This window comes from Sciurus carolinensis, chromosome 14 (assembly GCF_902686445.1).
Source record: "Sciurus carolinensis chromosome 14, mSciCar1.2, whole genome shotgun sequence".
In the NCBI taxonomy this organism is placed as follows: Eukaryota; Metazoa; Chordata; class Mammalia; order Rodentia; family Sciuridae; genus Sciurus; species Sciurus carolinensis.
The window spans coordinates 35,010,917-35,037,478 of NC_062226.1; the positions used below are offsets into that span (position 1 = coordinate 35,010,917).

At 35.4% G+C, this 26,562-nt stretch overlaps 1 protein-coding gene across 1 annotated transcript in view; it reads right to left on the reverse strand.

Moving 5' to 3' along the window:
- Positions 1–231: 231 nt before the first annotated feature.
- Dcaf10 (DDB1 and CUL4 associated factor 10) overlaps positions 232–26,562 on the reverse strand; it is a 50,261-nt gene continuing 23,930 nt past the window's right edge. Inside the window, exons 3-7 of the mRNA XM_047524269.1 lie at positions 22,040–22,237; positions 12,531–12,733; positions 10,263–10,376; positions 7,916–8,061; positions 232–6,811 (exon numbers count right to left, since the gene is read on the reverse strand). Of these exons, the coding sequence (XP_047380225.1) occupies positions 6,443–6,811; positions 7,916–8,061; positions 10,263–10,376; positions 12,531–12,733; positions 22,040–22,237 (1,030 nt within the window). The 3' untranslated portion in view covers positions 232–6,442. The remainder of the gene's footprint in view (positions 6,812–7,915; positions 8,062–10,262; positions 10,377–12,530; positions 12,734–22,039; positions 22,238–26,562) is intronic.

Below are 26,562 nucleotides of genomic sequence, written 5' to 3' on the forward strand. Positions count from 1 at the left end.
ATGGAAAAAGTTAAGACTGTCACTAATAAGAACCACCAAGCCACTGCCCGTTACAGCTTTATGATTGATTCTGGTCTAAAAATGCATGTCTATGAAGTGAAAGCAAAAATTTTCCAACTACTACTAAGTACAAATTTGCCATCAACCTTTTAAGGAGGTTAACCACATACAAAAAGTATGTCAAATGTTTCAAAGGAACATTTATTTTTAAAAAGCACATCATGAGATAGACTTATACCAAAATATTCAGTGCACATATAATAAAGGCTTATTAAAACCTTAAAATTTTATGTGGGTGTGCATATACTTAAAATCAACTCACCTACTCTATATCCATTTGAAAGACTCAAAATAATTCAAAGGAAAAGGAAAAAACTACTTACATTTTTAAAGAAGCTTTTCTATTCTGCCATGATGAACATTTGATTCGTCAAAAAACTTAGAGGGTTATAGTTTTGTTTAAATTCCATATTCCAAAAGTTAGTTTACTAAATCATGAACTTTGTAGCTAGTTTTCAGTGAATGTGAATGTTCATTAGAAAGTAGGTGAGATACTATATAACTCTTGTTTCTACAGTGTCAAAAATAGTACCATTTAAGCAAGACTAGCTTCACAATTTGTAAGCCCAGGACAAAATAAAATGCAGGCTTGTTGTTTGAAACTTTTAAAGATGGCTAGAGAAAAGCATTTTATCAAGTATGAGGCCTTTCTCTATGTGGGGCCCTATATGACTGCAAAGGCCCAACACGTGTAAAGACAGCCCTTCCTGTTCCACCTGCCATGATGGAATATGAAGATCTTAGTTGCCTTTTTCTTGGGTCCCTGGTACAAGACTAGGCACATAAGAGGGATTCAAATACTTATTTAATGAAAAACTGTCTTAATTTGTAGTTTTTCAAGTCAATGAGAAATGCTTGGTTACTTATGGTCAGAATAAATCTTACCCTGATGAAGACAATCTATTAGTTATAATAATAAATGATGGTTTCCTCTAGTAATAAGTAATTTGCACGTCACATTCTGGCTTCATGGGAGCTGGAGGCCACATATGGTGAAGGTTCATTTGATTCATTCAACAAATATTTATTGAACAACTACTCTGTGTTAGGTCCTATACCAGGCACTGGGGATACAAGAATAAATAAGACAGTCCTGCCCTCAAGGAGCTTACAGTCTAGCATAAGAATTTACAGCACCTTAGAACCTACTAAGAAAGCATATTATCAGGCACACTCCAAGAGTCCTGAAAATATGTCTAAAATTTTCCAGAAAACAGTTTGGAAATGAAGGATGCAGTGAAATTAAAAAGAAAATTCAAATATTCACTTTTTAAATGTAAAAATCATGATATCTAAACAAGGAAAAAAAATTAGGAAAGCTGAAAATTCTAGCTATTTTAAAGACTTTGGACCAGATTTAAATTTTATAAGTTGTTTTATTATCTCTGGGTAACATTTTCAGTTATAGTGACATTTATATACACATATAGACAGGAGGTGTACGTATGTAAGATGTGCTCCTTGGGGTTTTGGATAAAACCCTATGTCTATCATTAATTCATTTACAACTAAAGAGAGCAGCATAAAGGTAAACTGGAGACTTGCTTTTAATAAAAATTTCCATTATCATTTGGGAGAAATTCTTCGGACATCATTTAGAATCATCTCTAGGATATAAATTTTAGTACAATCTTATTCTATGAGTCTAAACTGTCTTTGTAACAACATTTGATAATTTAAGCATACATTTTAATAGTTACTGACAAAGTTTAATGGCAACTAAAATAGTTTTAATTCTATCTGGATTTTCTTTTTTCCTGCACTCTTCTTCTTTTCTTAAAAGCATAAAAGATCCCTGTGCAAATACAGAGCTTTTGTTGTTGCTTTGCTCTACTTTGGTACATAGCTATTTATTTCTTTTCTAGCAGCTTCCTTAGTTTGAAGTATCTTACTTAGTTGCAAATGAAAAACTAGCCTAGGCTTTAACTGGGATCTTGTATTATCCAGAAAATAAGCAGAAAGCAATCAAGGGAGCTGTCTCACAGACTGTGTACCCAGAGTTTGTTCAGTTCTGACTGTAGACATTCTGAACAGGCTTGGTTATCTCATGTCCCAGCTCATGATAGATGAATACTGCACAATTAGAAGGAAGTGGGAAGCCTGCTAGAGGCAGGCATGTTGATAGAACACATGACTTAAGAGATAAAAAACATTTTTAAAAAGTTAGCAATCTGAGGCAAATGATATATCTCAGAGTTGAGGGAATCACTTCATAAGAGATATTAACTCATATTTGATTTAGCCCTTTATAGTCTATGAAATGTTTTACATATATCAGAGCTCACTGGGTATTTATAATAACACATTATGAATATAACTTTTCATCATGAAAAAGTGAATTATACTGAACATACTGTTTAAGAAGGCAGGGAGGCATACTAACACACCTGAAAGACTTGCATCAAAAATAATTACAAGTTTTTAATTTTGGCACTTAAGAGATATGCATTACTTATCCAAAATTCATATATATGGTTTCCTTCATGACCAACACAGAGTATAACTGAGTGGATTTTCATACCACTCAGTGACTGCTGGTCACTAAATGGGGATGATTGTCATCAGTAAGTTATCAGATTTTTTTTCTGCTAAGCAAAAGTTTAACAGATACTTATGGATGCCAGTACCAATATGTTCTGTCTAATATAGGAAACACTAGGCTTCTGAAACATTCTGAGTGTTTTCCCTATATTGCATTTTCTAGAGAACACAACCTTAAACATGATATAACATGGTCCTGGTTCTAGACACAGGAGCAGGGAACATGTGATTTACCTTTTCCTTGCTTGCTTTCCTAAAATTTTTGGTATGGGCTCTTCTCAGGGATGTAAGAAGGAGAAATAATATATATTCATTTCTTAGAAGTTTTAGGCTTCTAAAAAAAAAAAAAAAAGACCACACACACTTTTAAAAGACTAAAACTGAGGTCTCCTCCTGCTTTAGTTACTTCATTTTACAACTGAAAGGAGCTACCATATTTGTTGTACCTCATTCAACATAGCATTGTAATAAATATACTGTTCTGGAGAAAGCTTTTCAAAACAGGAGAATAATTTATATTACATTTACCAACAATTGTACCATATTGCCAATTATGATACCTTTATCAATCATCATGACAAAAAACACTGAATAAAATTTAGAATAAAATACAGCAGATTTGATTTTTACACTGAAAGTGAAACAGGGCCTTGAAATAGTAAATGTCATTACTTTCAATTACACAGCATTCCTGATGCCCTTTAATTCCCTGATGACCTTTTGATCATGACCATATCTCAAGGAGAACAAGGGTTCTTTTGTTGAGTTTGCTGCTGTTAATTTTTTTTGTTGTAGATGGACATGATGCCTTTATTTATTTTTATGTGGTGCTGAGGAGCAAACTCAGTGCCTCACAAGTGCTAGGCAAGTGCTCTATCACTGAGCCACACCCCCAGCCCACTGCTGTTAATTTTCAATTCTCATTTGCACAGTTCTATTTTTATGCAATGCTTCATGGCCTCCATTTTCTTTTCTATTTCACAGACACTTACCCTGCTTGAGGTTTTTTAATGAGGAATGGACTATATGTATGCCCTGAGTCTATGGTATTTGAATTATTCTCATGGAAACAATCAATCTTGTAAATGTTCTTTTACATAGTATAGAAGGTAAGATAAGGCCAGTGCTGTAATAAAAAACTTTCAGAAGATACTGAAAAAGTAAATTAACAGGCCAATTTACCATCCTTTATAAATGAAAGGGCGAAATAATAGAGTATTTTGCACTATCTTTGGACCAAATCAAATAAACAGACAAACCTAGGTCTGAATCCCAGTTCTGCTACCCACTGCCAACTCTGTGACTTCAGACAAGTCATTTATGGTTTCTAACACATCATCACAACCTCCAAAGACTTGGGGCTCATTCCAAATACCTTACAAGTTTTTGTGGGGACTAATAGTAAAACAGGTACATTATTTAACACGATAAGTTCCCTAAAGGGGTTCAAGAATCATTGTCTGGGGTTGGGGATATAGCTCAGTTGGTAGAGTGCTTGCCTTATAGGCACAAGGCTCTTGGTTCAATTCCCAGCACCGCAAAAAAAAAAAAAAAATCATTGGCTAAACCTGGAGTTGGGTGACATGTGGGTCCAGCATCTGACAGAATCCTTTCCAAAGTTAATACAATCTGCAGAGTCTTCTTTTGAATATCAATTTGATTTGTACTTCATAGCTTATTTTTAAATAATTTTCAGTGTTTTTATCTACAAAATTTTATTCTTTTAAATATTTTTATCTTTATGAAATTTATGACAAGCCCGCATTTTCACTGTGCTTTCATGCTGATTTTTTCAATAACTACAAAATTTCCAATTTTTCAACATCTGTGGTAAGACAATCTAATTTTAAACTCTGTCTTAGAGCCAACATTGTTCCAAGTGAGACAGAACCTCTGATACATATTACACACATTTACATGTGTGTGAATGGCTATTTGGCAGGTCTCATAATAAATGTCATTTTTATTCATGTATTTCGGTTATTTAAACATTTCTGTAAGATTTCAAGTACTTTTTTTCTTATGGCTGGAATCTCAGCATCTACTTTCAAGTCTTCTTTTTTCAATCTATCAGTCAGTTTAAGGGTAGTCACAATAATACAACTTAATGACAAAGTGTTCATAAGTCATTGATTTAACAGCCAGCATATCTTAGAAACTGCCCTGAGCAAGGAATTAGGAAACTTGAATCCCTGTCCTGGTTTTGCCACTAACTTTGCAGGATAACCTTAGGCAAGTCACTTAACTTCTCTCACTTGTCAAATAATGCAATTAATTACATTCCAAGTTTTTTTCTATCTTTAAAACGCTTTTGTTTACTTATTAAATAATCAAAACACCTTGTGGAAATTATGTTAAGCACCAGATGGGTATAGAAGTATGTACTGCTGTTTAAGACTTTTTAAAATTGTGATTCAGAGATTACCTGGGGCTCTATTTAAAAATACAGATTCCTGTCCTCTCCCTGCCTAAACCAGAATCTCCTAAGGTAAGGTACAGGTTTCTGCATTTTCATGAACTCTCTCTTCAATGATTATAATGCACCCTAATGTTTGAGAACCATTGGCCTAAACGGTATGTGACTAAAGAGGGCAAGGCTAGTGCATGGCTTAAATTACTCCAGCCGTTGGAAAATTCCTTCTAAACATAATGCTTCCATGTGGAGGAGACTGGAAGAAAGCTGCCCACTCAACAGAGCAGCAGCCTTGTGCTTGCCCCTGCCTGATGCTTTCACTTGCTGTGCTCCATAACAAAACAGAAAAAAGGTATTCCTATCAGCACTTAGTCTTGACACCCAGGTCACTGCCAGGGTTATGACAATAGCTTGAAGAGGACTGCAGCAAACTGCTGGCTAATGGTAAGTTGAGCTTATGACCCTTGGCTCAAGGAAGAAAGATGAGTAAAATGCCATTTCTTTACTCTTAATTCCCCGTCCCCCCAATACTGTTAATATATCACTCTGGCAGAGAAAACGGAAAGTCTTGATCACATTGTTCCATCACTCTGTGGCCACACACTGAGTAATGTTTAAATCCTCTTCTGAACAACAGAAATGACCAAAGCTCATTCCTTCTCCTCCTTTCCTTTCTGATGTTGATAGGAACTAAATATCAATTAAGGGCACATGCGAGAGATTATAAATTCATACTAGTAAATTACAAAGAGAGGTGGTAGCATTTCTTCTAGAATTTCACAAAATCTCTCATATGAAAAAAATCTGTATGATTTTTAACAGGAAACTTAAAAGACATTTTGTTGCAAGACTCTAATAGTTATAAGATAAATGCCATTATCTGTGCTCAGTATAGGGAAATGTAACAGCAACTTTAAAAGGCCAAATACATTGATAAATAAAGATAAATTTTTTTTCAACAACTGGTATGCCAACATCCAACTTCTGAGTTTTATTTAATATTCGTGTCACGGGTTTCTCTTATCCCAACCAAAACTCCTCTGCCAAATGTCCATAAAATTCATATCAACATACCAAAACCAAAAAAGAGAAAGGAAGGAAGAAGGAAAGAAGGAGGGAGCAGAGGGAGGCAGAGAGGGTAGGAGGGAATTTAACTACCATGCAAAATAACCATAAGAACTGGAGTTCAGCGGCACAAACCAGCAGGAGCAGAGGAATGCTGAAAAGGATGATGCTGCATAGTCTACTTGGAGATGCCCGTATGATGCTGGATGATCAAGTACTCAGGTCACAGGTGTGTTCATGGACCCATAAGAACCAGGATCTTGACCCAAACTCATAAGATCTTCTAAAAAGAAAACACTTCACCTAAATTGAAGTAATTAATAAGTCAACACCAGAGAGTTCCTTATTTGATGTAAGTTGTGCCTAAAACTTTGGCTGATACAAAGAAACCCGTCCACTAAGGCACCCTGAGGCAATCTGACAATGTGTTGGAGAGAACTTTGTTGTCAGTACCACATCATTGTGAGAATACAGGGATCGGATAACTCGAAGGGGACTGGATTCTCTGGGTAAACAGTCAACAAGTTCACTGCATTGTTTGTCAAATCCCAACAAGCGAATCCCGTAGCCATGTGGGGAAGAAATCATTCGCCCATCAGGGCTGAAGCAAAGTTCTTTGATATAACCCCTGCCTACATTGGCTTCTTCAATGTAATGAGTCAGTCGTAGGGAACATCGAGGTGAGACTGGTCGCACTGGAGCTCCTTCTTGGAATTCATAGACACAAGTCCACTAGGGAGAGAAAAGGGAGACAAAACATGGTTATAGAGAACCAAAGAACCAAAGAGTGCTACAGATATTTCTTTTTTTTTTGAAAAGTTCAACAGATTGCCAAAGCCACAGGACTGTTACAAGAAATCAATCAGAGGAATATTATCTCCCTGCTAACTAACAAAACTTGTAGGCCCCATACCTTCTTCTCTTCATAACCTGAAGTTATTCTGCATTGTGAAGTTTTAAAGTCTTTTGTTCTCTGAGGTTGCCTATGACTTCTCCTTTTCTTATGGTAACAACTATCTTGATATTTTAAAAACTCCTGCAGTATATCCAAGTCCTAGAGTACCTCTTCCTCTGCACTTCAAAATCTCTTTTCCCCGCCTTTCAGTTGTGGTCTCTGGAGCCACTGAGATTCTTGCTTTGCAGAGTGATGAGAATCCTAAGGTCATTTAACCTTTTCCCCTAGTCATCAGTTTAATCTTTACCTTGCCCAGAGTTTCCCCTGGTTTATAAAAAATAAAATAAAATTATTATAATTGGCTAAAACCTCACATTTAGCCACCTTAGCTGAAACATTTAAGTGCTATGTCTACTATATAAGGTACCTTTATTTATTTATTTTTGGACAAGATGAAGGACGTAAGAATTAAGCATCCAGATACAATCTGAGCTGATGATGGCCTCTAGAGTACTTGCTAGCCTGCTACACCCAAGCAGGAAAAGAAGAGGAGTTTGCAAGGGATGAAGATGCCAAAAAAGCCACAGGGGATAGAAACTGGATAGTGAAGGGTCCCCAGCCGAATGTGGTGGTGCATGCCTATGATCTCAACAACTTGGGAGGCTAAGGCCAGCCTCAGAACTTAGGAAGGCCCTAAGCAACTTAGTGAGACCCTGTCTCAAAATCAATTAAAAAAAAAAAAAAAAGGGCTGGGGATGTGGCTCAATGGTAAAGTACCCTTGGGTTCAATCCCTTGTACAAAAAAAAAAAAAAAAAAGTAGGGTCTCTGACAGTATGCCCTTGATGGCAAGAACTGTGGTCGGATACAGCTAGGTTTGCACACAGAGCAATGGAAATTTGTCCAATGAACCCTACTGAAGGCGAAGCACTGCTAACTGTACCTCCTGATCATCAGTGTTGCTTGAGCACCGAAGAAGAGTGGCCCAGCCTTTGGGATGCAGCTGTAAGGATGTTATGCAGTTTCCACGGTCTCTCTCACCAGGAACTTCAGGGGTTAAGACTTCAAGACTATTTCGTGGTGAAACTCCTGAGAAACAAGAAAATGAGGACTGGGATTTGTATTATCCAAGGACTAAGGCTGATTTCTGACAGTCTTCTCCCATACTGTCATCCCTTAGTTTGTCCCTTATGCTACCACATGTAAAAGAATATGTTGCCCCTCAATATACGGTGTGTGAGTTTTGGGATATGGGAATGGGGAATGAGTATGACTATAACTAAAGAATACAAGTCTCTAGTTGGATGCAGTGGCACATGCCTGTAATCCCCGCAACTCCAGAGGCTGAGACAGAAGAATTGCAAGTTTGAGGCCAGTCTGAGTAATTTAGCAAGACACTGTTTCAAAATAAAAATAAAAAGGGCTGGGAATACAGCCTGGGTTCAATCCCCAGTATAAGGCTGGGGGGAAGGGAGAATCACTGGGGACTTAAGGCTAAGACATGGAAGCTGAGTAAGGGTCCTTTGGAGTTGGATCTATACTTCAGAAAGTTATTTATTTATTTATGGTTTGTCTTTCTTTTTTTTCTTTCTTTGTATGGATATTGAATTCAGGAATACTTGATCACTTAGTTATATAACTAGCTCTTTTTATTTTTTATTTTTGAGAGGATTTTGCTAAGTTGCCCAGGCTGGCCTGGGTCTGCCTGCTTCAGCCAAGGGGTCATAATCATGCACCACTTGCCTGGCTTTTCTTTTTTTTTTTTTGCAGTGCTGGGGATTAAACCCAGGGCCTTGTTCTTGCAAGGCAAGCACACTACCAACTGAGCTATCTCCCCAGCTGGCTTTTCTTTTTAAAGATTCTTTTGAGATTACTACATCATTGATGGAAACCTATGAGGCTCTAAATTATCTGCCTAAGTAATATTTCACATGTGATTGAATTTTAATAATTTTAGAGAAAAACAAAACCCAATTTTAAGAATTAATATTTTAAACCTCTAACAAAAGCAGAAAAGAAACCCATTCTAAATAGATAAGCAAAGGTTTGATAGTTGTACTTTTTGGAGGTTTCTCAGGAGCTGGCAAAAGAGGACCCATGCAGAAGCTGAATGGAAAAGGGGTGGAAAAGACTAGAGGATTAAGGATACCACTGATTTCACTTGAGCCAGAGCTAAATTTGTGCTCTATCCCTCAGAATCCACAGCAGATTTCATGTCAAAAATAAAAGTTTTGGCCAGGTGTGGTGGTGCACACCTATAATCCCAGTGGCTCGGGAGGCTACGGCAAGAGGATCTCCAGTTCAGAGCCACTCTCAGCAACTCAGCAAGACCCTGTCTCTAAATAAAATATAAAAAGGACTGGAGATGTGGCTCAGTGGTTAAGCACCCCTGGGTTCAAAGCCAATCAATCAATCAATCAATCAACCAAATGCTGCTCTATCAAAGGAGAGCTATACCTATTTCCAAAAGGCAACCTAAGAGGCCACGTTTGGCCAATAAAGAGGATAAACAGCATATGTTGTTAATAGCTTAGATTTGGATTTAATACGAAGGGAATAGTAGTGGAATTTGACCAGGTAGAAAGCATTTCAATTAGGAAGTGGAGGGATAGCCAGAGCAGCTAGTTCTGCCAAAATGGCAGTTATAGAGTGGGGCCAGATTGTAGCTCATTTTATCCCACAACCCCTTTGCAACTGTCAGGCAATGCACAGAGAAGGAAATGGCAAGACACTTGGAGTACCACAGGCCTGTAATTCCTGTTATTTGGGAGGCTTACGCAGGAGGATTCCAAGATTGAGGCCAGCCTTGGCAAAAATTAGAGTCTCAAAATTAGAAATTAAAAAAAGGGTTGGGGATGTAGCTCAGTGGTAAGGCACTCCTGGGTTTAATCCCCAGTGTAGAGCAGGAAGAAAAAAAAGGAAATGGCAGAGCAAAAGACCTACAGAGTAAAAGACAAGGCGACATTCACAATCACCTGATAAATTCATTCCTCATGTTTATATAGTACTTTCACATGTATACACTCTCATTTAATTTTTCCAACAACCTTGACTGGAATCAATATTTCCCAACTATTTCCTCTCCAAACTAGAACAAAGTACATTTGGTACATGTAATAAAACCAAAGTTCAAATTCCATCACAGATTTCAGGACAAGATGGTTAGTTGACTGAGGGGCAAGAAATAGCCTTATCTCTGCTGGTTATTTTTATGGATTAAAACCACGCCAAAGAAAACTGTTTGATGGAATCTGTTATTGCAAGATTATAAAACTCAACTTTTAACCTACCTTCTCTTTGGGAGGCTCGTGACATGTGCTTCTCAGAAGATGAATTAGAATCATTATGATGACAAGGTGAACCAGAAACTCTAGGACCAGATGAACTTGATGAAGTGCTCAAATCTTTAAAATACAAAGAGTTTGACATTAAATGTAGCATAACTCTGGTAATGTCTCAACTTTTTAATTATCTACTTGAACCATACTTTTAAAAATCATCCAAAACAGAGCTTGGGTTGTGGCTCAGTGGTAGAGAACTTGCCTAGCACGTGTGAGGCACTGGGTTAGATTCTCAGCATCGCATAGAAATAAATGAATAAAATGAAGGTACTGTGTCCATCTACAACTAAAAAAAAAATTTGTTTTAAATTAAAAAAAAAAATTCAAAACATGGCCAAAAGAAAGCTCACATAAACCTGAGTTATGATTAAGACGAGGGAAGGCAAGACATATCTTTAAAGCATCACTTAAGGCCTAGTCCATTTCATAAAAACATTTTATGCCAAAGACTTATGTATGCAAAATAAAACAAACAATTTTTTTTCCCAGCCAAAGAAGCACAGGAACATCTTTGGGTATTATTTCTGTACTAAACAGAACAAGAAAATTTAATGAAAACTGAGTTAATATTAGGATAGGGTCCACCCAATAGGCCCATTACTGGGAACATAAAGGAACCTTTTTTTAAAGCATACTAAAAACTTCTATTATTATAAATATATATAAACACAATCTTTGAAATGCAAAGCAAAGCTTTACATTAAAATCTGTGGAAAGGATAAAATGAATATGGAATTTGATATATTACTTCAAACTTAGTTTCATCATACATTTCCAGTAGTACCATACCTCTGCTGGGAATTCTTATTTTATCTAATTTCCTATAGTATTATATTGGAATTACCCTTAGAAAATGGAAAAGCTGCTTTTTTTTTTTTTTTTTTTTTTTTTTTTTTAGTACTAGGGAGCACTTAACCACTGAGCCTCATCCCCAGCCCTTTTTGTATTTTTATTTTAGAGACAGGTCTCACTTAGTTGCTTAGGACCTCACTAAGTTGCTAAGGCTGGTTTTGAATTTGCACTTCTCCTGCCTCAGCCTTGTGAGTCACTGGGATTATGGGCATGTGCCACTACACCTGGCCAAAGACTGAAAAGCTCCTTGGTTTTGAGTCAAAAAAAGCCAACTATACATTCCAGAACACTATTTCTCACTAAGCTAATTATCAAAGATTAACTTTTTTTAAAAAGGCAATTCTGAATCTAAGGATTACATTCACATGTTCATGAAACACCTTGCTTGCAAGGAAGTTTGTAAACTTAAAATTTCTACTTTTAACAGTTGAATTGGGCAATTATAGTACAATTATGCCTGCATTTTCCCAAAGGAGTCTTAAGGAATGGCCCTGTGCACATATGAGAAAGATTCCAACCATTTTAAAGTTAATAGCACTTTATGAACAGTTTGTGTTCCAAATAATTAAAGTCTATTTTCCCTCTATTCTTGTTCATAAAACAATGTTATTAATGATGGATACATTCCCAGACCAGTCTTCTTTCCCAAAGTCAGATGAAATATATTCTCTTTATCATATAATATTGATGAAGCATAGTATTTAAGTTTTTCTGAGCCCCAACTTCACTTAATTATAATGGAATCAGCAATGGGAAAAAGGACAAAGCTTTGGCAAGAGGGTATTATAAGATAGCACCAGGCATCCGTGTCTGGATGTTTGGAAGTCTAGGATACAATACAGATTTTAAAACTAAAACTCTATAATAATCATAACTTAAAAGTTCTGCTGTTGGGGGGCTGGGGTTGTGGCTCAGTGGTAAAGCGCTTGCCTAGCTTGTGTGAAGCTCTGGGTTCAATTCTCAGCACCACATAAAAATAAATAAAATAAAGGTCATCAACAATTAAAAAATATTAAAAAAAAAAAAGATTTTCTGCTGTTGGGCTGGGGATATAGCTTAGTTGGTAGAATGCTTGCCTCACATGCACAAGGCCCTGAGTTCAATCCCCAGCATCACAAAAAAAAAAAAAAAAAAAAAAATAGTTCTGCTAGGCTCCTATGTCTTGGATTCTTTATAAAACTTGTCTTTTAAAAAAAAAATTTTAGTTGTAGATGGACACAATACCTTTATTTTTTATTCATTTTATTTTTATGTGGTGCTGAGGATTGAACATAGTGCCTCACATGTGCCAAGCAAGCACTCTACCAAGGGGCCGCAACCCCAACCCTACAAAACTTCACTCTTAATTAAAAAAGAAAAGCTTACCTGAACTTGATGTAGTTCTTCTTGCTCTCAAAATGGGATAGCTGCCAACTTCTAAAGACTTTGTTAAGTCAAGATCATGCAAAATCAAGAGATATCCAGAGGACGTTGAGATCAACATTTTGGAACAATCTGGTGTTAGTCTCATTCGCATAAGAAAACGAGTGTGAAAGAATTTCTTATGTGGACACCCATCTTCTGTACACCTATACAAGAAACAAAACCAATAACACCTAGAGTTATCCTAAATATAATGATCCAGTGATAGGCAAATTGTTTTTCCCTTCAAAGCAGAATTAACAATGTACGTTTACAATTATTTTGCTCACCATTCCCCTTCTCTCATCTCTGACATTCCTTTTTAGATCATTCGCTTTCATTCTGAAGTATATTCCTCAGAATTTTTTATGTAAAACTTTGTTGAGGTAAATTCATATTTTATTGCTCTGAAAATATGTATTTCATCCTTTTTAAATAAAGGTTTAGTTGAACATACAACTTAAGGTTGATAGTTATTTCTTCCTGAATAATGAAGATGTTTCACAATTCTGGCTTCCAATGTTATTATTTAAAAATTTGTTCAGTCTATCTGCTACTTTTGGACAATTTATCTTCTGTGTGGTTGATCTTTTTGTCTTTAGACTCCTGCAGTTTCACAATGGTATGTGCAACTTTGGATTTCTTTTTGGTTTGTATTTATTGAGATTCATTTGATTTTCTAAATTTTAAGATTTACTTTATTCATATATTCTGGAAAATTCTCAATCATTATTCCAATATTGCCTTTCACCCATTTTCTATAATCTTTTGGCACTCCAAATAAATGCTTGAAACATTCATATTTGACTCTCCTTGTCTCACAATTTCTCTTTCATGGATTTTTTGTGTGTATGTGTGTGGGGACACTGGAGATTGAACTCAGGGGCACTTGGCCACTGAGTCACATCCCCAGTCCTATTTTGTATTTTATTTAGAGACAGGGTCTCACTGAGTTGCTTAGCTTTTGCTGAGGTTGGCTTTGAACTTGCGATCCTTCTGCCTGAGCCTCCCGAGCCGCTGGGATCACAGGCATGTGCCACCTTACCTGGCCCCTACTTTTTTTGAGACAGAGTCTCGCTAAATTTCCCAGACTTGCCTCATATTTGTGATCCTCCTGCCTCCACCTCCTAAGCAGGTGGGATTACAGTGTTCCACTGTGCATGGCTTTTCCATGTTTTATATTTCCCCATCTTCATATGTTGTATTTTGGGTAAGTTTTAAATATATATCTTCTAATCTATTGTTTTAAGTTGTCTAACCTACTGTTTCACCTGCCCTATGTGTATTACATTTCCATATTTTTTAACTTAAAATTTAAGTTATATTTGGCTCTTTTTCAAATCTGCCACAGTTTCTTTGACAGATTTTTATTCCTTGTGTATATTTATTCTTGTTTTATTTCATTTTTGTTCTTTAAAAATCCATACCTATAGAAAAGTACATAAATAAAACAAGTAGAGCTTAAAGAAAAAGAACACTCCTCACCTACTTTAGTAGAACTATATTTATACTTTAGACACCCCATCTATTTCTCCTCTCTGTTGTAACTCATTTTTGTCTTAAGTAAAAATACAAATATTGATAGCTTTTTAAAAATTTTTAAGTTTTCTTCTCCTTATATTGTCTCTGCTTATTCAAAAGACTTTCCATTTGTGTCTCTATATTAGAAGTTTTCCTCAATGTCTGCTCTGCTCATGGTTGAGTGGGAAACTAAAGTTGACTAGGAACTCTGAGTTTATATATATTTATACATACACACAGACACACACAGTCACATATATGAGCCCCTTATGTGAGTAACCTTGGATCATCCTAAAAGAAGGCTGAGGATCTCTAAAATCAATATTCAGGACACATGTCATTTAATCCCCTTGGTTTCAGCAAAATACCTGGGCCTTCAACTGTTTCTGGCACCTTTTAATAGAGATTCTTTATATTACCCTCTCTAGAAAGTAAAAATAGAAACTTCTGTTAATATGGGAAGTTGACTGCACTGGTATGGTTAAGAAAGGAGGAAGAAGTTCTTAAATATCTCTCCCATGAATCCCTATTTAGCTACTTAAAGGGTACCCAGGATTGCCAGTTCCTATGATCTTTGAGGATTCTATGTTAATTATCTTAAGTTTTTAATTTTCCTTCTCTGGAAGCTTAGGGTTATGATTCCTGGGACTTACTAAATCAAATTGTTTAAAACAGCTGCTAAGTCAGTAGTCATTCATCTGCTTTCCAGCTTCTAAAATTCTATTGTATTTCCTCTCCTGTTTCCCCATCTTTATAAGTTTATGCCTTTTACTTTAAATTTTGCTTTGTTTGCTTAGATATTAGTGACTTAAATGAGATTTTACAGTTTTCTTCATCAAGGTTACACATCTTCTGTTATAATTTACTCCTATGTACAACTAAATTTTTTGATTATGAAAAATTATATATTGTACGTGGTCACGGTGGCACATGCCTATAATCCCATTGGCACAGGGGCTGAGACAGGAGTCTCAAAGCCAGCTTCAGCAAAAGTAAGGTGCTAAGCAATTCAGTGAGAGCCTGTCTCTAAATAAAATACAAAATAGGGTTGGGGATGTGGCTCAGTGGCCAAGTACCCCTGAGTTCAATCCCCAGTACCAAAAAAAAAAAAAAAAAAAAAAAAAAAAAAAAAAAATTGTATACTGTAAAAAATGTGAAGTGATATAATCCCAATAATCAATAGGAACACAAATTATTTTTAAATTTTCACCTTACTTCCAGCCTTCAATTTTTTTTTTTGTTGTTGTTTGTTCTAGAGACTGAACCCAGGGGCACTGAACCACACTGAGCAACATCTCCAGCCCTTTTTATTTTTTATTTTGAGATGGAGTCTTATTAAGCTGCTTAGGGCCTTGCTAAATTGCTGAGGCTGGCTCTGAACTTGCCATCCTCCTGCCTCAGCCTCCCGAGCCACTGGTATTACAGGCATGTGACACTGTGCCTGGCCCAGTCTGTAATGTTTGAAAATACATATACGTCATCAAGCTAATTAACAAATACATCCTCTCATGTACCAATCATTTATATTTTTAATAAAAATACTTACAATCTACTCTGTTAGAAATGTTCAAGTATTCAATACATTGTTATTAACTATGGTCACCAGGTTGTACAATATAAACCTAATGAACTTATTCTTCCTAACTAAAATTTTATGATCAACACTTCCTCACCGCACCTGTCCCCCGTCCCTGATAACCATCATTCTATTCTCTGCTTCTGTGAGTTTGTGACTTTTTCAGATTCCACATAAAAGCAGTATTTGTGCCTGGCTTACATCACTTAACATAATCTTTAAGTTCATCCACATATATTGTTGTCAATGACAGTATTTCCTTCTTTTAAAAGATGGAAGAGAATTGGGAATATATACCACATTTAAAAAAATCCACCCATCTTTTGACGGGCACTTAGTTTGATTCCATATCTTAGGCACTGTGAATAATGCTGCAATGACCATAATGCAGATCTTTGACATACTAATTTAATTTCCTTTGGATATATACCTTGCAGAGGGATTACTGGGTTATACAGTAGTTCTATTTTTGAGAAGGGTCTTGCTAAGTTGCCAAGGCTGGCCTTGAACTTGCAATACTCCTGCCTTAGCCTTTTGAGTCACTGGGATTACAGGTGAGAACCACCAACCCAGCTGGGCATTTCATATAAACAGAAACATACAATAAGTAGTCTTTTGCAATCTGGCTTTTTAATTCAGCATAATTTTGTGAGGTTCTTACATGACACAGCATACATAAATATTGTTTTCATTGCCAAACAGTATTGTTGCACAGACATACTACGTTTTGTTTAACTATTAACCACTGGATGGATATTTGGATTGGTTCCCTTTTTCTTTGGCTATGATGTATAAGTCTTTATATAGGCATGAGTTCATTTCTTTTGGGTATGTATATCTAGGAGTGGAACTGCCAGGTCATATAGTAACACTCATTTTAACACTTTACAAAACTGCCAAACTTTCTAAAGTGGTTGTACCATTTTACATTTCTACCAGCAATGTGGATTCCAGGAATGAGGGTTCTAGCTTTCCACATTCTTGCTTACACTTGTTATTCATAATACTGAGTATTCTAATCTATAAACATATAATGTCTCTTCATTAATTCCTTATATTCCTTTCAGAAATGTTTTATAGAGTTCAGAGTACAAACCTTATACATTTGTGTGGGTATGTGTGTATTCCTGGGGCTCAAACCCATGGTCTTGTGCATGCTAGGTAAGTGCTTAACCACTGAGCTACAACCCTAGTGCAAACCCTATTTTATTCTTTTTGATACTACTGTGAATGTGATTGTCTTCCTCAGTCATTTCTGGATTATCCTTTGCTTTTAAGTAGAAATACCAATGGTTTTTGCATATTAATCTTCCATATCTTGTTAATTTAACGACCTTATTTATTAGTTCTAGTTTTTTTTTTTTTTCCTAATTCCTTAAAATTTTCTATATAGAATCAGGCATGGTGGTATTCACACGTAATCCCAGGCTGAAGCAGGAGGATCAGAGTTCAAGGACAATTTAGAGACCCTGTCTCAAAATAGAAAATAAAAAGGGCCTGGTAGTGTTCCTGAGTTCAAACCCCAGTGCAAAAAAAGAATCTAAACAGTCAAATCTTCCTCCTGGGTATGGTGGCACACGCCTATAATTCCAGCAGCTTGAGACACTGAGGCAGTCGTGAGTGAGTTCAAAGCCAGCCTCTGCAACTCAATGAGACCCTGTCTCTAAATAAAACACAAAATAGGGCTGGGGATGTGGCTCAGTGGTTGAGTGCCCCTGAGTTCAATCCCCGGTACCACCCCCTCCAAAAAAGTCAAATCTTCTAAATATGAAAACTGATTTATTTCTTCCTTTTCAATCTGGATGCTTTTTTTCTTGCTTCATTGTGCATTCGGAACAATGCTGTATCTCCAGTACAATGCTGAATAAAAGTGGTAAGAACTTTGTTACTAATCTTATAGGAAATGCATTCAGTCTTTTAACATTATGATTTTAACCGTAGATTTCCATTGATGTCCTTTATCAGGTTGAGGAAGTTCCTTTTTATTCCTGGTTTTAGCACAAATGGGTACTGGATTTTATGTTATGTGCTTTTCTGTCTTTATTGGGATGATTATGTGGGTTTTAACTTTTATTAATATATTAATTGACTTTTGGACATTAAACCATCTGGCATTCCTGAAATGAATTCCATTTAGTTGTGACTTATAATCCTTTATATATATTGCTAGATTTGACTTCCTAATATTGTTTCAGATTTTTCTATCAATTTTATTGTAGGATATTGCTCAGCAATTTTCCATTCTCATGATTATCTGTTAGGTTTTGATGTCAGTGTAATACTAGACACAAAAAATTCAACTGAGAAATGCTCTCCCCCCCTCTATTTTCTAGAATAGTTTGCAACGGAATATTTGGTAGAACTCATTAGTAAAGTCATTTGGGTTCAGGCTTTTCTTTGTGGGAAGATTTAGAAATTACTAATTCTTATTGCTATATGTCTTGTGTGTAAGGATTTTCCATCTATTCTAAAGTTTGTTTCAATAATTTATGATTCCCCAGGTATTTGTTTACCTAAGTTATTATAAAGCTGTTCATAATACTCTTTCATAACCCTTTCAATTTTCCTCTGTAAGGCTGGTAATGATGTCCCCTCTTTTGTTTTTAATTATGACTGAATGTTGAATTTTGATCCTCAATTGAAATAATCAACCCTCCTATGTGAATTTGGAGAAGTCTGGGGCCACCTTTTCCTCCACCAGCTCAGGATCAATCATCCCACATAGAAGAAGAAGAAAAAAGAAATAATCATATGGATTTATTAATTTTTATCTATTAATGTAATTAATTATATTAACAGTATATATTGACAAAACATCCTTTCATTTCTGGAATAAGAATTCCCTTTTTATAGAATCTGATCTGTTAAATAAAATCAGAATATCATTTGCAATATCTAACAGAAGTCACCTATAAAACTGATAGGGCTATTCTTTCATTAGTAGTTCGGTTTTAATTGATTTAAAAAATTTCTTTAATGGTTATAGAACTGATATTCAGAGTACTAAAATAACCAGTATTACATGAATACTAGACAGAATAGATATATGGTAATGCTGGAACAGTCTTGGAATTGTACTACTGTGCAAGAAGAACTTCAGTTACTAGATTCATGGGAAGACCTTGAGGGAGATAATCTTAGAAGAAGGGCCTAAGCAGCCAGATAATGACTCAGGCCTCAATTATTTAACAAACAGTATGGAGGAAGTTCAATCTTTTAACAACTACTTCAGCTGAACCAGTGCATAGTGGTTAAAGCTCAATCCTAGAAAAAGGTCTATTTCTTCTTTGTTTTAAAATATATATATATATATATAATGTGTGTGTATATATATTATATATATATATATATATATATATTTTAGGTGTAAGTGGACACAATACCTTTATTTTATTTTTATGTGGTGCTGAGAATCGAACCCAGGGCCTTATGCATGCTAGATGAGTGCTCTACCAATGCGTCACAACCCCATTTCTTCTTTGGTTAGTTTTGTTAAGATGTATGTTTTAAGTAAACAGTCTATTTCATCAAGGTTTTCTATATATTAGCATATAGCTGATTTTATCATCTTACTCTATATTTTTGTTAAAACTCCTTTATAATTGCTAGTATTATTTTTTGTGAGGGGGATCAAACCCAAGTCTTCACAACATGCTATGCAAATAGCATTGCTACAATTCCAGCACTCACTGCTATCATTTGTGTTTTCTCTCTTTTCTCTTGATGACTCTTGTCAGAGAATTACCAATTCAATTAATTATTTCAAAGAATACTTTTTAAAAATCCTTTTTCTTATCATTTTCAATCTTATTAATTTTGTACTTTCATCATTTCCACATTTTACTTCTTTTTTGGTATCAGGGATTGAGCCCAGGGGCACTTTACCAGTGAGCTCCCAGCCCTTTTTGAGAAAGGGTTTCACTAAACTGCTAAGGGCCTTGCTAAGTTAGTGATGCTGATCTCAAACCTGTGAATCCTATCACCTCAGCCTTCTGAGTAACAAGTATTATAGGTATGTGCCACTGCTCCCAACTCCATATATATGCTTTTTTTTTTTTGGTACCAGGGATTGAACCCAGGGATGCTTAACCAATAAGCCACATCCCCAGTCCTTTGTTATATTTTTATTTAGAGGCAGGGTCTCACTGAGTTGCTTAGGGCCTTGCTAAATTGCTGAGGCTGGTTTTGAACTTGAGATCCTCCTGCATTAGCCTCCCAAGCTACTGGCATTATAGGCGTGTGCCACTGCACCTGGCTATACATTTACATTTATTGGGTTTATCCTTTTGAGTTTTTTTCAGTTTTTTTAAGTAAGTTCATCAATTTTAGGTCTACCTTCTGACATTCTGAATTACTTAGGAAATGAGTTTATAAGCCTCTAAAGATAGAAGGGAATTTCTCTTTTCTTTTCAGTACTGGGGATTGAACCAGGGTTGCTGTATCATTGAGTTATATTCCCAGCCCTTCGTATTTTTATTTTAAGACAGGGTCTCATTAAATTGCCCAGTTTGGCCTTGCACTTATGCTCCTCCCACCTCAGTCTCCCAAGTAGCTGGGACCACTGGTGTGAGCTATTATGCCTGGCTGGTTTTACTTTTAAATCCAATTTAACACTATTTTTTAACTGGCTAGTTTGGTTCATATACATTTATCATGATTATTGATGTCTAGATTGATGTGTGGGTTAAGTGCCTTCTATATTTTTGTGCTTCCTTACTTTTTGTGGGGTGGGAGTTTACTGGGAATTAAACCAAAGATGCTTTACCCCTGAGGGAAAGCTACATCCCCAGTATTTTAAATTTTGAGATAGGGTCTCACTTAGTTGCTAAGTCTGTCCTGAAACTTGTGATCTTCCTGCCTTAACCTCCCAAGATGCTGGGATTACAGGCATGTGTACCACTATGCCTGGAACCTGGTTATTTTTTAAATAATTCTTCTTTTTCTCAACTTCTTCTCTATTTCTACTGAACTTATCATGTTTTATTAGTTTTTTATCCTTCCACAGGTTTGGAAATTGTCATTTTTCTTTTTAATTCTTTTAGTTGTAGCTGGACAGTGCCTTTATTTTATTTGTTTATGTGGTGCTGAGGATCAACCCAGTGCCCCATGCACGCGAGGCAAGTGCTCTACCACTGAGCCACAACCCCAGCCCCTATTTCTTTTTTTAAATACCTTTATTTTATTCATTTATTTTTATGTGTGCTGAGGATTGAACCCAGGGTTTCACATATGCTAGGCAAGTGTTCTATCACTAAGCCACACCCCAGCCCTCATTTTTATTTCTATTCAAATTTTCTTTCCAAATTAAAAAATATGCATTTGCCTCTAAATTCTAACTTATATGCTTATGTTTGTCTAAAGATGAACAATAGCTCTATCCTCTACTCAAATAATGTACAGCTAGAAATCTTTAATACTATCCTTTTTTTACATATGATCTTTGAAGAGAGTATTTCAGAAGTGATCCTGATATGTTATTATATTATCATTTCATCAACTTGCAATAGGTATACTTTAATTATTTCTTGAACTTTAATTTCCAAATAATCAAATTCTCTATTAGGAAACACTTGACTGAAATGTTTCACAACTGAGGCATAACTGGCATTTTAGGTGGGTCGATTGGTTCTCAGTGAAAACCAGCCTGTGTACTGCAGGATGTTTAGAAACTATGGTCCTGCCAACAAATGCCAGTAGATATCCTCCCTCTTCCCCAACAGAGGCAACCCAAACTGCCCCATACATTATTTCCAAACATTACCTTCAGGATCAGTATCACTCCAATAAGAACCACTCTTTTAATGCATGAAACAAATTGCAAAAATTACAAAATAAATAGATTTAGAACTGAAGGAACAAAGAGTAAAAAAATTTTAGTTTCACAAAGGAAATAATAAAAACATTTTTCCTTAAACTCAGGAAATTCATTTTATATACCAGTTTTCATCATTAGCTATATGCCCTGGTCTCTTTCCCAAACAAAAAACTTTTATGTATTTATCTATTTATTTATTTTTGCTGTATTGGGGATCAAACCCAGGCCTCCTGCACACTAGGCAAGGACTCTACCACTGAACCATACTCCAAATTCCAAAGTTTTTAGTTGTAATATATGATTAAGTTTAAGTTACAAAACATGGAATCCCTTTTTGTTTTTTCTAAATCCAGTTTTTCTTTCTTTAGGCTAGAGTAGAATACTGAATTTGTTCACCATTTTATTTTATTTGTTTATTTTTGTGGTACTGGGGGGATTAAACCCAGGGCCTCATACATGCCAGGCAAGTGCTCTGCCACTGAGTCATATCCGCAGTCCTGTTCACAATTTAAAAAAAAATGTTTTTATTCATAGTCCTAACATGGTCTCCTAATCACAAACCTGTTGGTGTCCCAAATAATGACATTTCCATCAAATCCTGATGTTACTAAGAGTCTTGTATTAGTATCATATTCGATGTTCTTCACCCAGCTAGTGTGACCATGTAAAGTGCATACTTTGGTGTTCAGTTTTCTCAGATCCCATAGTGCTATTGTAGTGTCATCAGAGCAGGTAGCGAACAGCCGGTTATCAAGAAATCTACAAAAGCAGAAAAGAAAAACTGGTTCATTTAATCTCTTTTTAAGGAGAATTTGTTGGGAAACGATCTTTATATTATCTAATCAAAAAAGAGGAAAAACAAAGGACTACAAACCCAATGATTCTGATATACAATTAACAGTAAGTATAATTTACACAATCACAGGGCCAGGCCACTATGATTTAATGAGAGCCACACTGTAATTTGATTCATTTCCTTTAAATTACTGATTTTTTTTTTTGGAACTAGAAGTAGGAGTAGGAGGACAGAAGGAAAGAAAAGAACTTAACAATCAGAAATATTTACTCTGCTACAAGAAACACCCCTTTAAATTTAGAACACATTTACACAAAAAATGTTATTCAAATTGCCCTCATTTTAATGTATTAATTCAAAGGCATTCCCCAAATAATGTCACTTAGCAACATTTTATTAAGACCAGTTAAGATTAGGACAGACTTACTTGAAATACTCTCATAACTCAGACTTTATTTTGCACTTATTTCTCAATCCTTAGCAAGAATATGTTTTCATACATATACTTAAAAGATAACAAAGCTAACATTCACACTTGAACTGGTTTAGCATTAGGATGATCTCTCTAATATATGGTGTTATATGCAACTTTTTAATCTCTTGCAAAAAAATTCTAGATTATTCCAAGATAAAATTATATAAATTCTTGTCAGAAATTAACTTCAATATTCACAAACACCACTGTGACCTTCTCAAAATTTATCCTGGTTTTAAAATTCCAGGCCCACCATCCTCTGCCCTATGATATGGTTAACTTTTGCTTTCTTTTTAATACTCAGTTATCATCCCTTCCAGGAAGTCTTCCCTTTCTGTTCAGCCTGGAGTAGATCTACCAATTCTCAAGGCTCCCAAAATCACTCTATACTTCTATCATAATACCTCATATGATAATGAAAGAAATAACTTTACAAAGCTATAAACTCCTTGAAGCCTGCCTAGTTCGTGGTTAGAATTGCAGTACCAACAAACAGTGCCAGGCACATAGGCATTCAACAAGTATTTATTAAATGAATAAATGAGAGGGCTATCTAGTGAAGAAGACATTATAAATACATAATTACATATGATAATTGTGTGGAATAAAAACAGAAAAGAGGATGATTAGGAAAGACTTCATGGTAGTACAACTGAACCAATTAAAGATAAGCAGGAACTTTGAGTAGCCAAGGAATAAGCAAAAGTACAGAGGCTTGTAAGGAATGCTGTGTGTGAAAAAGTGGAGACGGGGGGGTGGGGGGAACATATCATTTATTCCATAACAATTCCCGGTAACTATTTTTTAATTATGAAATACATTTTCCTTGAAAATATTTTTTAAGTGGGAAAAATACATCACTAAAAATAACCAGTTATTGATGTTCACCTTAATTTCTGCATTTTAAAACCAACATTTCAAATATTTCACCACCTCAACAAAGATTTATCAACAAAATAATTTTTTTCAGTTTTTGTTTCTCTTTTAGATATCAACAAAATCACTTTTGTGTGTATGTGCTGGGAGGGTACAGGGATTGAACCCAGGGCCTCCAGCATGCTAGGCAAGTGCTCTACCACTGAGCTACACACCTACCCTGCAGTATTATTTTTATTACTGAGTTATAAAATCTCTTTATAGCAGGGATAATATATCTGAGATTTTAAAATACAATACGTTTTACACATTTTTCCACATATATTTCTACCTTTTTTTTGGTAACCAGAGATTGAACTCAGGGGCACTCGACCACTGAGTCACATCTCTAGCACTTTTTTGTATTTTATTTAGAGAAAGGGTCTCACTTGAGTTGCTAAATGCCTCACTAAGTTGTTAAGGTTGGCTTTGAACTTGAGATCCTCCTGCCTCAGTCTCCTGAGCCCCTGGGATAACAGGTGTGTGCCACTGTGCCTGGCTTATATTTCTACCTTTTAATGTAACCTGTGTTTTCAAAATTTTATTTCTTTTATGATTAAATTCATTTTTTCTCATGTATATTTACCTTTATTAACGAGGTTCTGCAAAGTTCAATGGCTTCCATACTTGACAAGAATTATGCGAGAAAAATAAACCCTAAAATTTAGGGCTGGGGATTATAGTACAGTGGCAGAGCATCTGTCTAGCAGTTGTAAAGCCCTGGGTTTTATCTCTAGCACTACAAAAGAAACAAACAAAAATCTTAAAAAATACAAAAGGATACTAGAAAGTAAGTCAAACTTATTAAATGAGCATCTTCACACATTTGAAAATGTATGAATATATAAAACAAATATATTGTATTCAGTCTACAAAAATACTTAATGAATATGTGGATTAAAAACCTCAGTGGAGGGGCTAGGGCACAATGCCTGGCCACTTGAAGGGTTTTAAGGAAGAGAGTGGGATGATTAGAGGGTAGTTTCAGGGAGCTCTCTGTGATGGTTAGGTTCCCAAACTCTTTTTTTTTTTTTCCCTCTTGTTTTTAATTTGCTCTAATTGGTTCAAACTCTTGAATTGTTATAAAATATGAAATAAAATGGAGGACCAGTTTTAAAATTTTTAATAGAATCATTTAAAAAATAAGTATCATATAAAAGGATATTTAATTTCAAATGTAGACAGAATATAATACTGGCAAAAAAGTTAACAGTTATGAGTTAAGTGAGTTTACCTTAATGAAAAATTCAATACTTTGCCTTTTTTTTTTTTTTTTTTTTTTTTTTTTTGGTATGGGGATTGAACCCAGAGGTGCTCAACCACTGAGCCACATCCCCAGTCCGTTTTTATATTTTATTTATTTATTTGCTTAGGGTCTCGCTAAGTTGCTGAGGCTGGCTTTGAACTCACCATCCCTCTGCCTTAGCCTTCAGAGCTGCTGGGATTACAGGTACTTTAACTTTAGTTGGCTTGTTTTGTACCTGCTAAAAATTCTGGTACTGGAAAATCATTGGCAAAGAGAATAACTCATAGGATATGACCAGTGCTGATGAGGAGATCAGTTACAGTGCCTAGGGCAGTTTTAAACCCCAAATAAGCAGATGCAGAAAATGTAAAATATTAGAGAAAATGGAAATATGGCCCTGTCCTCTCAAACTAAAACTCAGTATGGCCTAGTAATTTAATAATTGTACAATATTTATAACTCCACAGTCCCTGAAAATAGGAGACACTTTACACATACTGAAATCTGTGTGTGTGTTTGTGCATCACCAAACTTCAACATGTGGTTATAACAACTCTGGATAAACTGATATCTGGATTAAATCAAGGTCTTCATTATCAGAGAATAATTGGTTAAAGGAAAAAAGCAATTGAAAGAGAATTCTCTTGAAATAGTACTGACATTTCAAAGTCCAAGTGAAAGTGGTGTTGGGTATCTTAAAAAAATTAAACTAAAAATCACAAAATAAACTTTTTCCTATTTATGTAACCATATGCAAATTCTTAGAGCAAAAATGAAAAATGTAGTGTTTTTTGGGTATAATCTTTCCAACGAAATTATGATAGGACATCCTTACTTCATATTGGAGCTCCATATACAATCAAAATGAGTGTAATTTTTAATAAGTATTAAAAGGCTTTATCAATTTTCCCAAGAGCCTTTTTTTAGTCCTGTGAGATAGTCATATCATTCTTTCAAGTGTCTGTCACTATTTCTGTTATTTTCTTTCTTCTAATTGATAATTTATCTAACTAAATCCAATCCTCATTTGCCAATGATTTTATATGTAACTTACCCAGTTCTCTAACATCACTTCTGGGTTTTGTGAAATTCTATGTCCTTTGCAAGAAAAACTCCAGGTTCCCACTGACACACACTACATTGTATCATATTGTTTAAAATACAACAATCACCAAGAGAGCAACAAAACCAGTAGGAGAAATAGATCCTGGGATTTTAAACGGGTACTAATTTTTTAACTGTCATATCACCAAGTAAATATTCTTACAACGACTTCAGGGCTTCTCCCTACAACCTCATACAGAGGGATCTGAATTGCTGAATGGACTCTGAAATCTAAATACTGAGTCCTCATGAATGAGACATAAACTTGTCTAATGTGTATACATATTTAAATTACAGACTTTTTTCCTATTTCAAAACATGAAGTAACAGAAAACATTCTCCACAACTACTTAAGTTTTTATTTTACAAGGTAAGTAATCCACAAAGCTAAGAAATGAACTAGAAGACATTTCTGAATATGTGCAAAATAACTATACAGAACCAAACAAGAACATGAAGGCCACATCTCTGAACAGTACAGTGAAGTAGTCTAATGGAGCTAGTATGAATTTCATTTCTACCACTTACTATGACCTGGGTAAATCTCT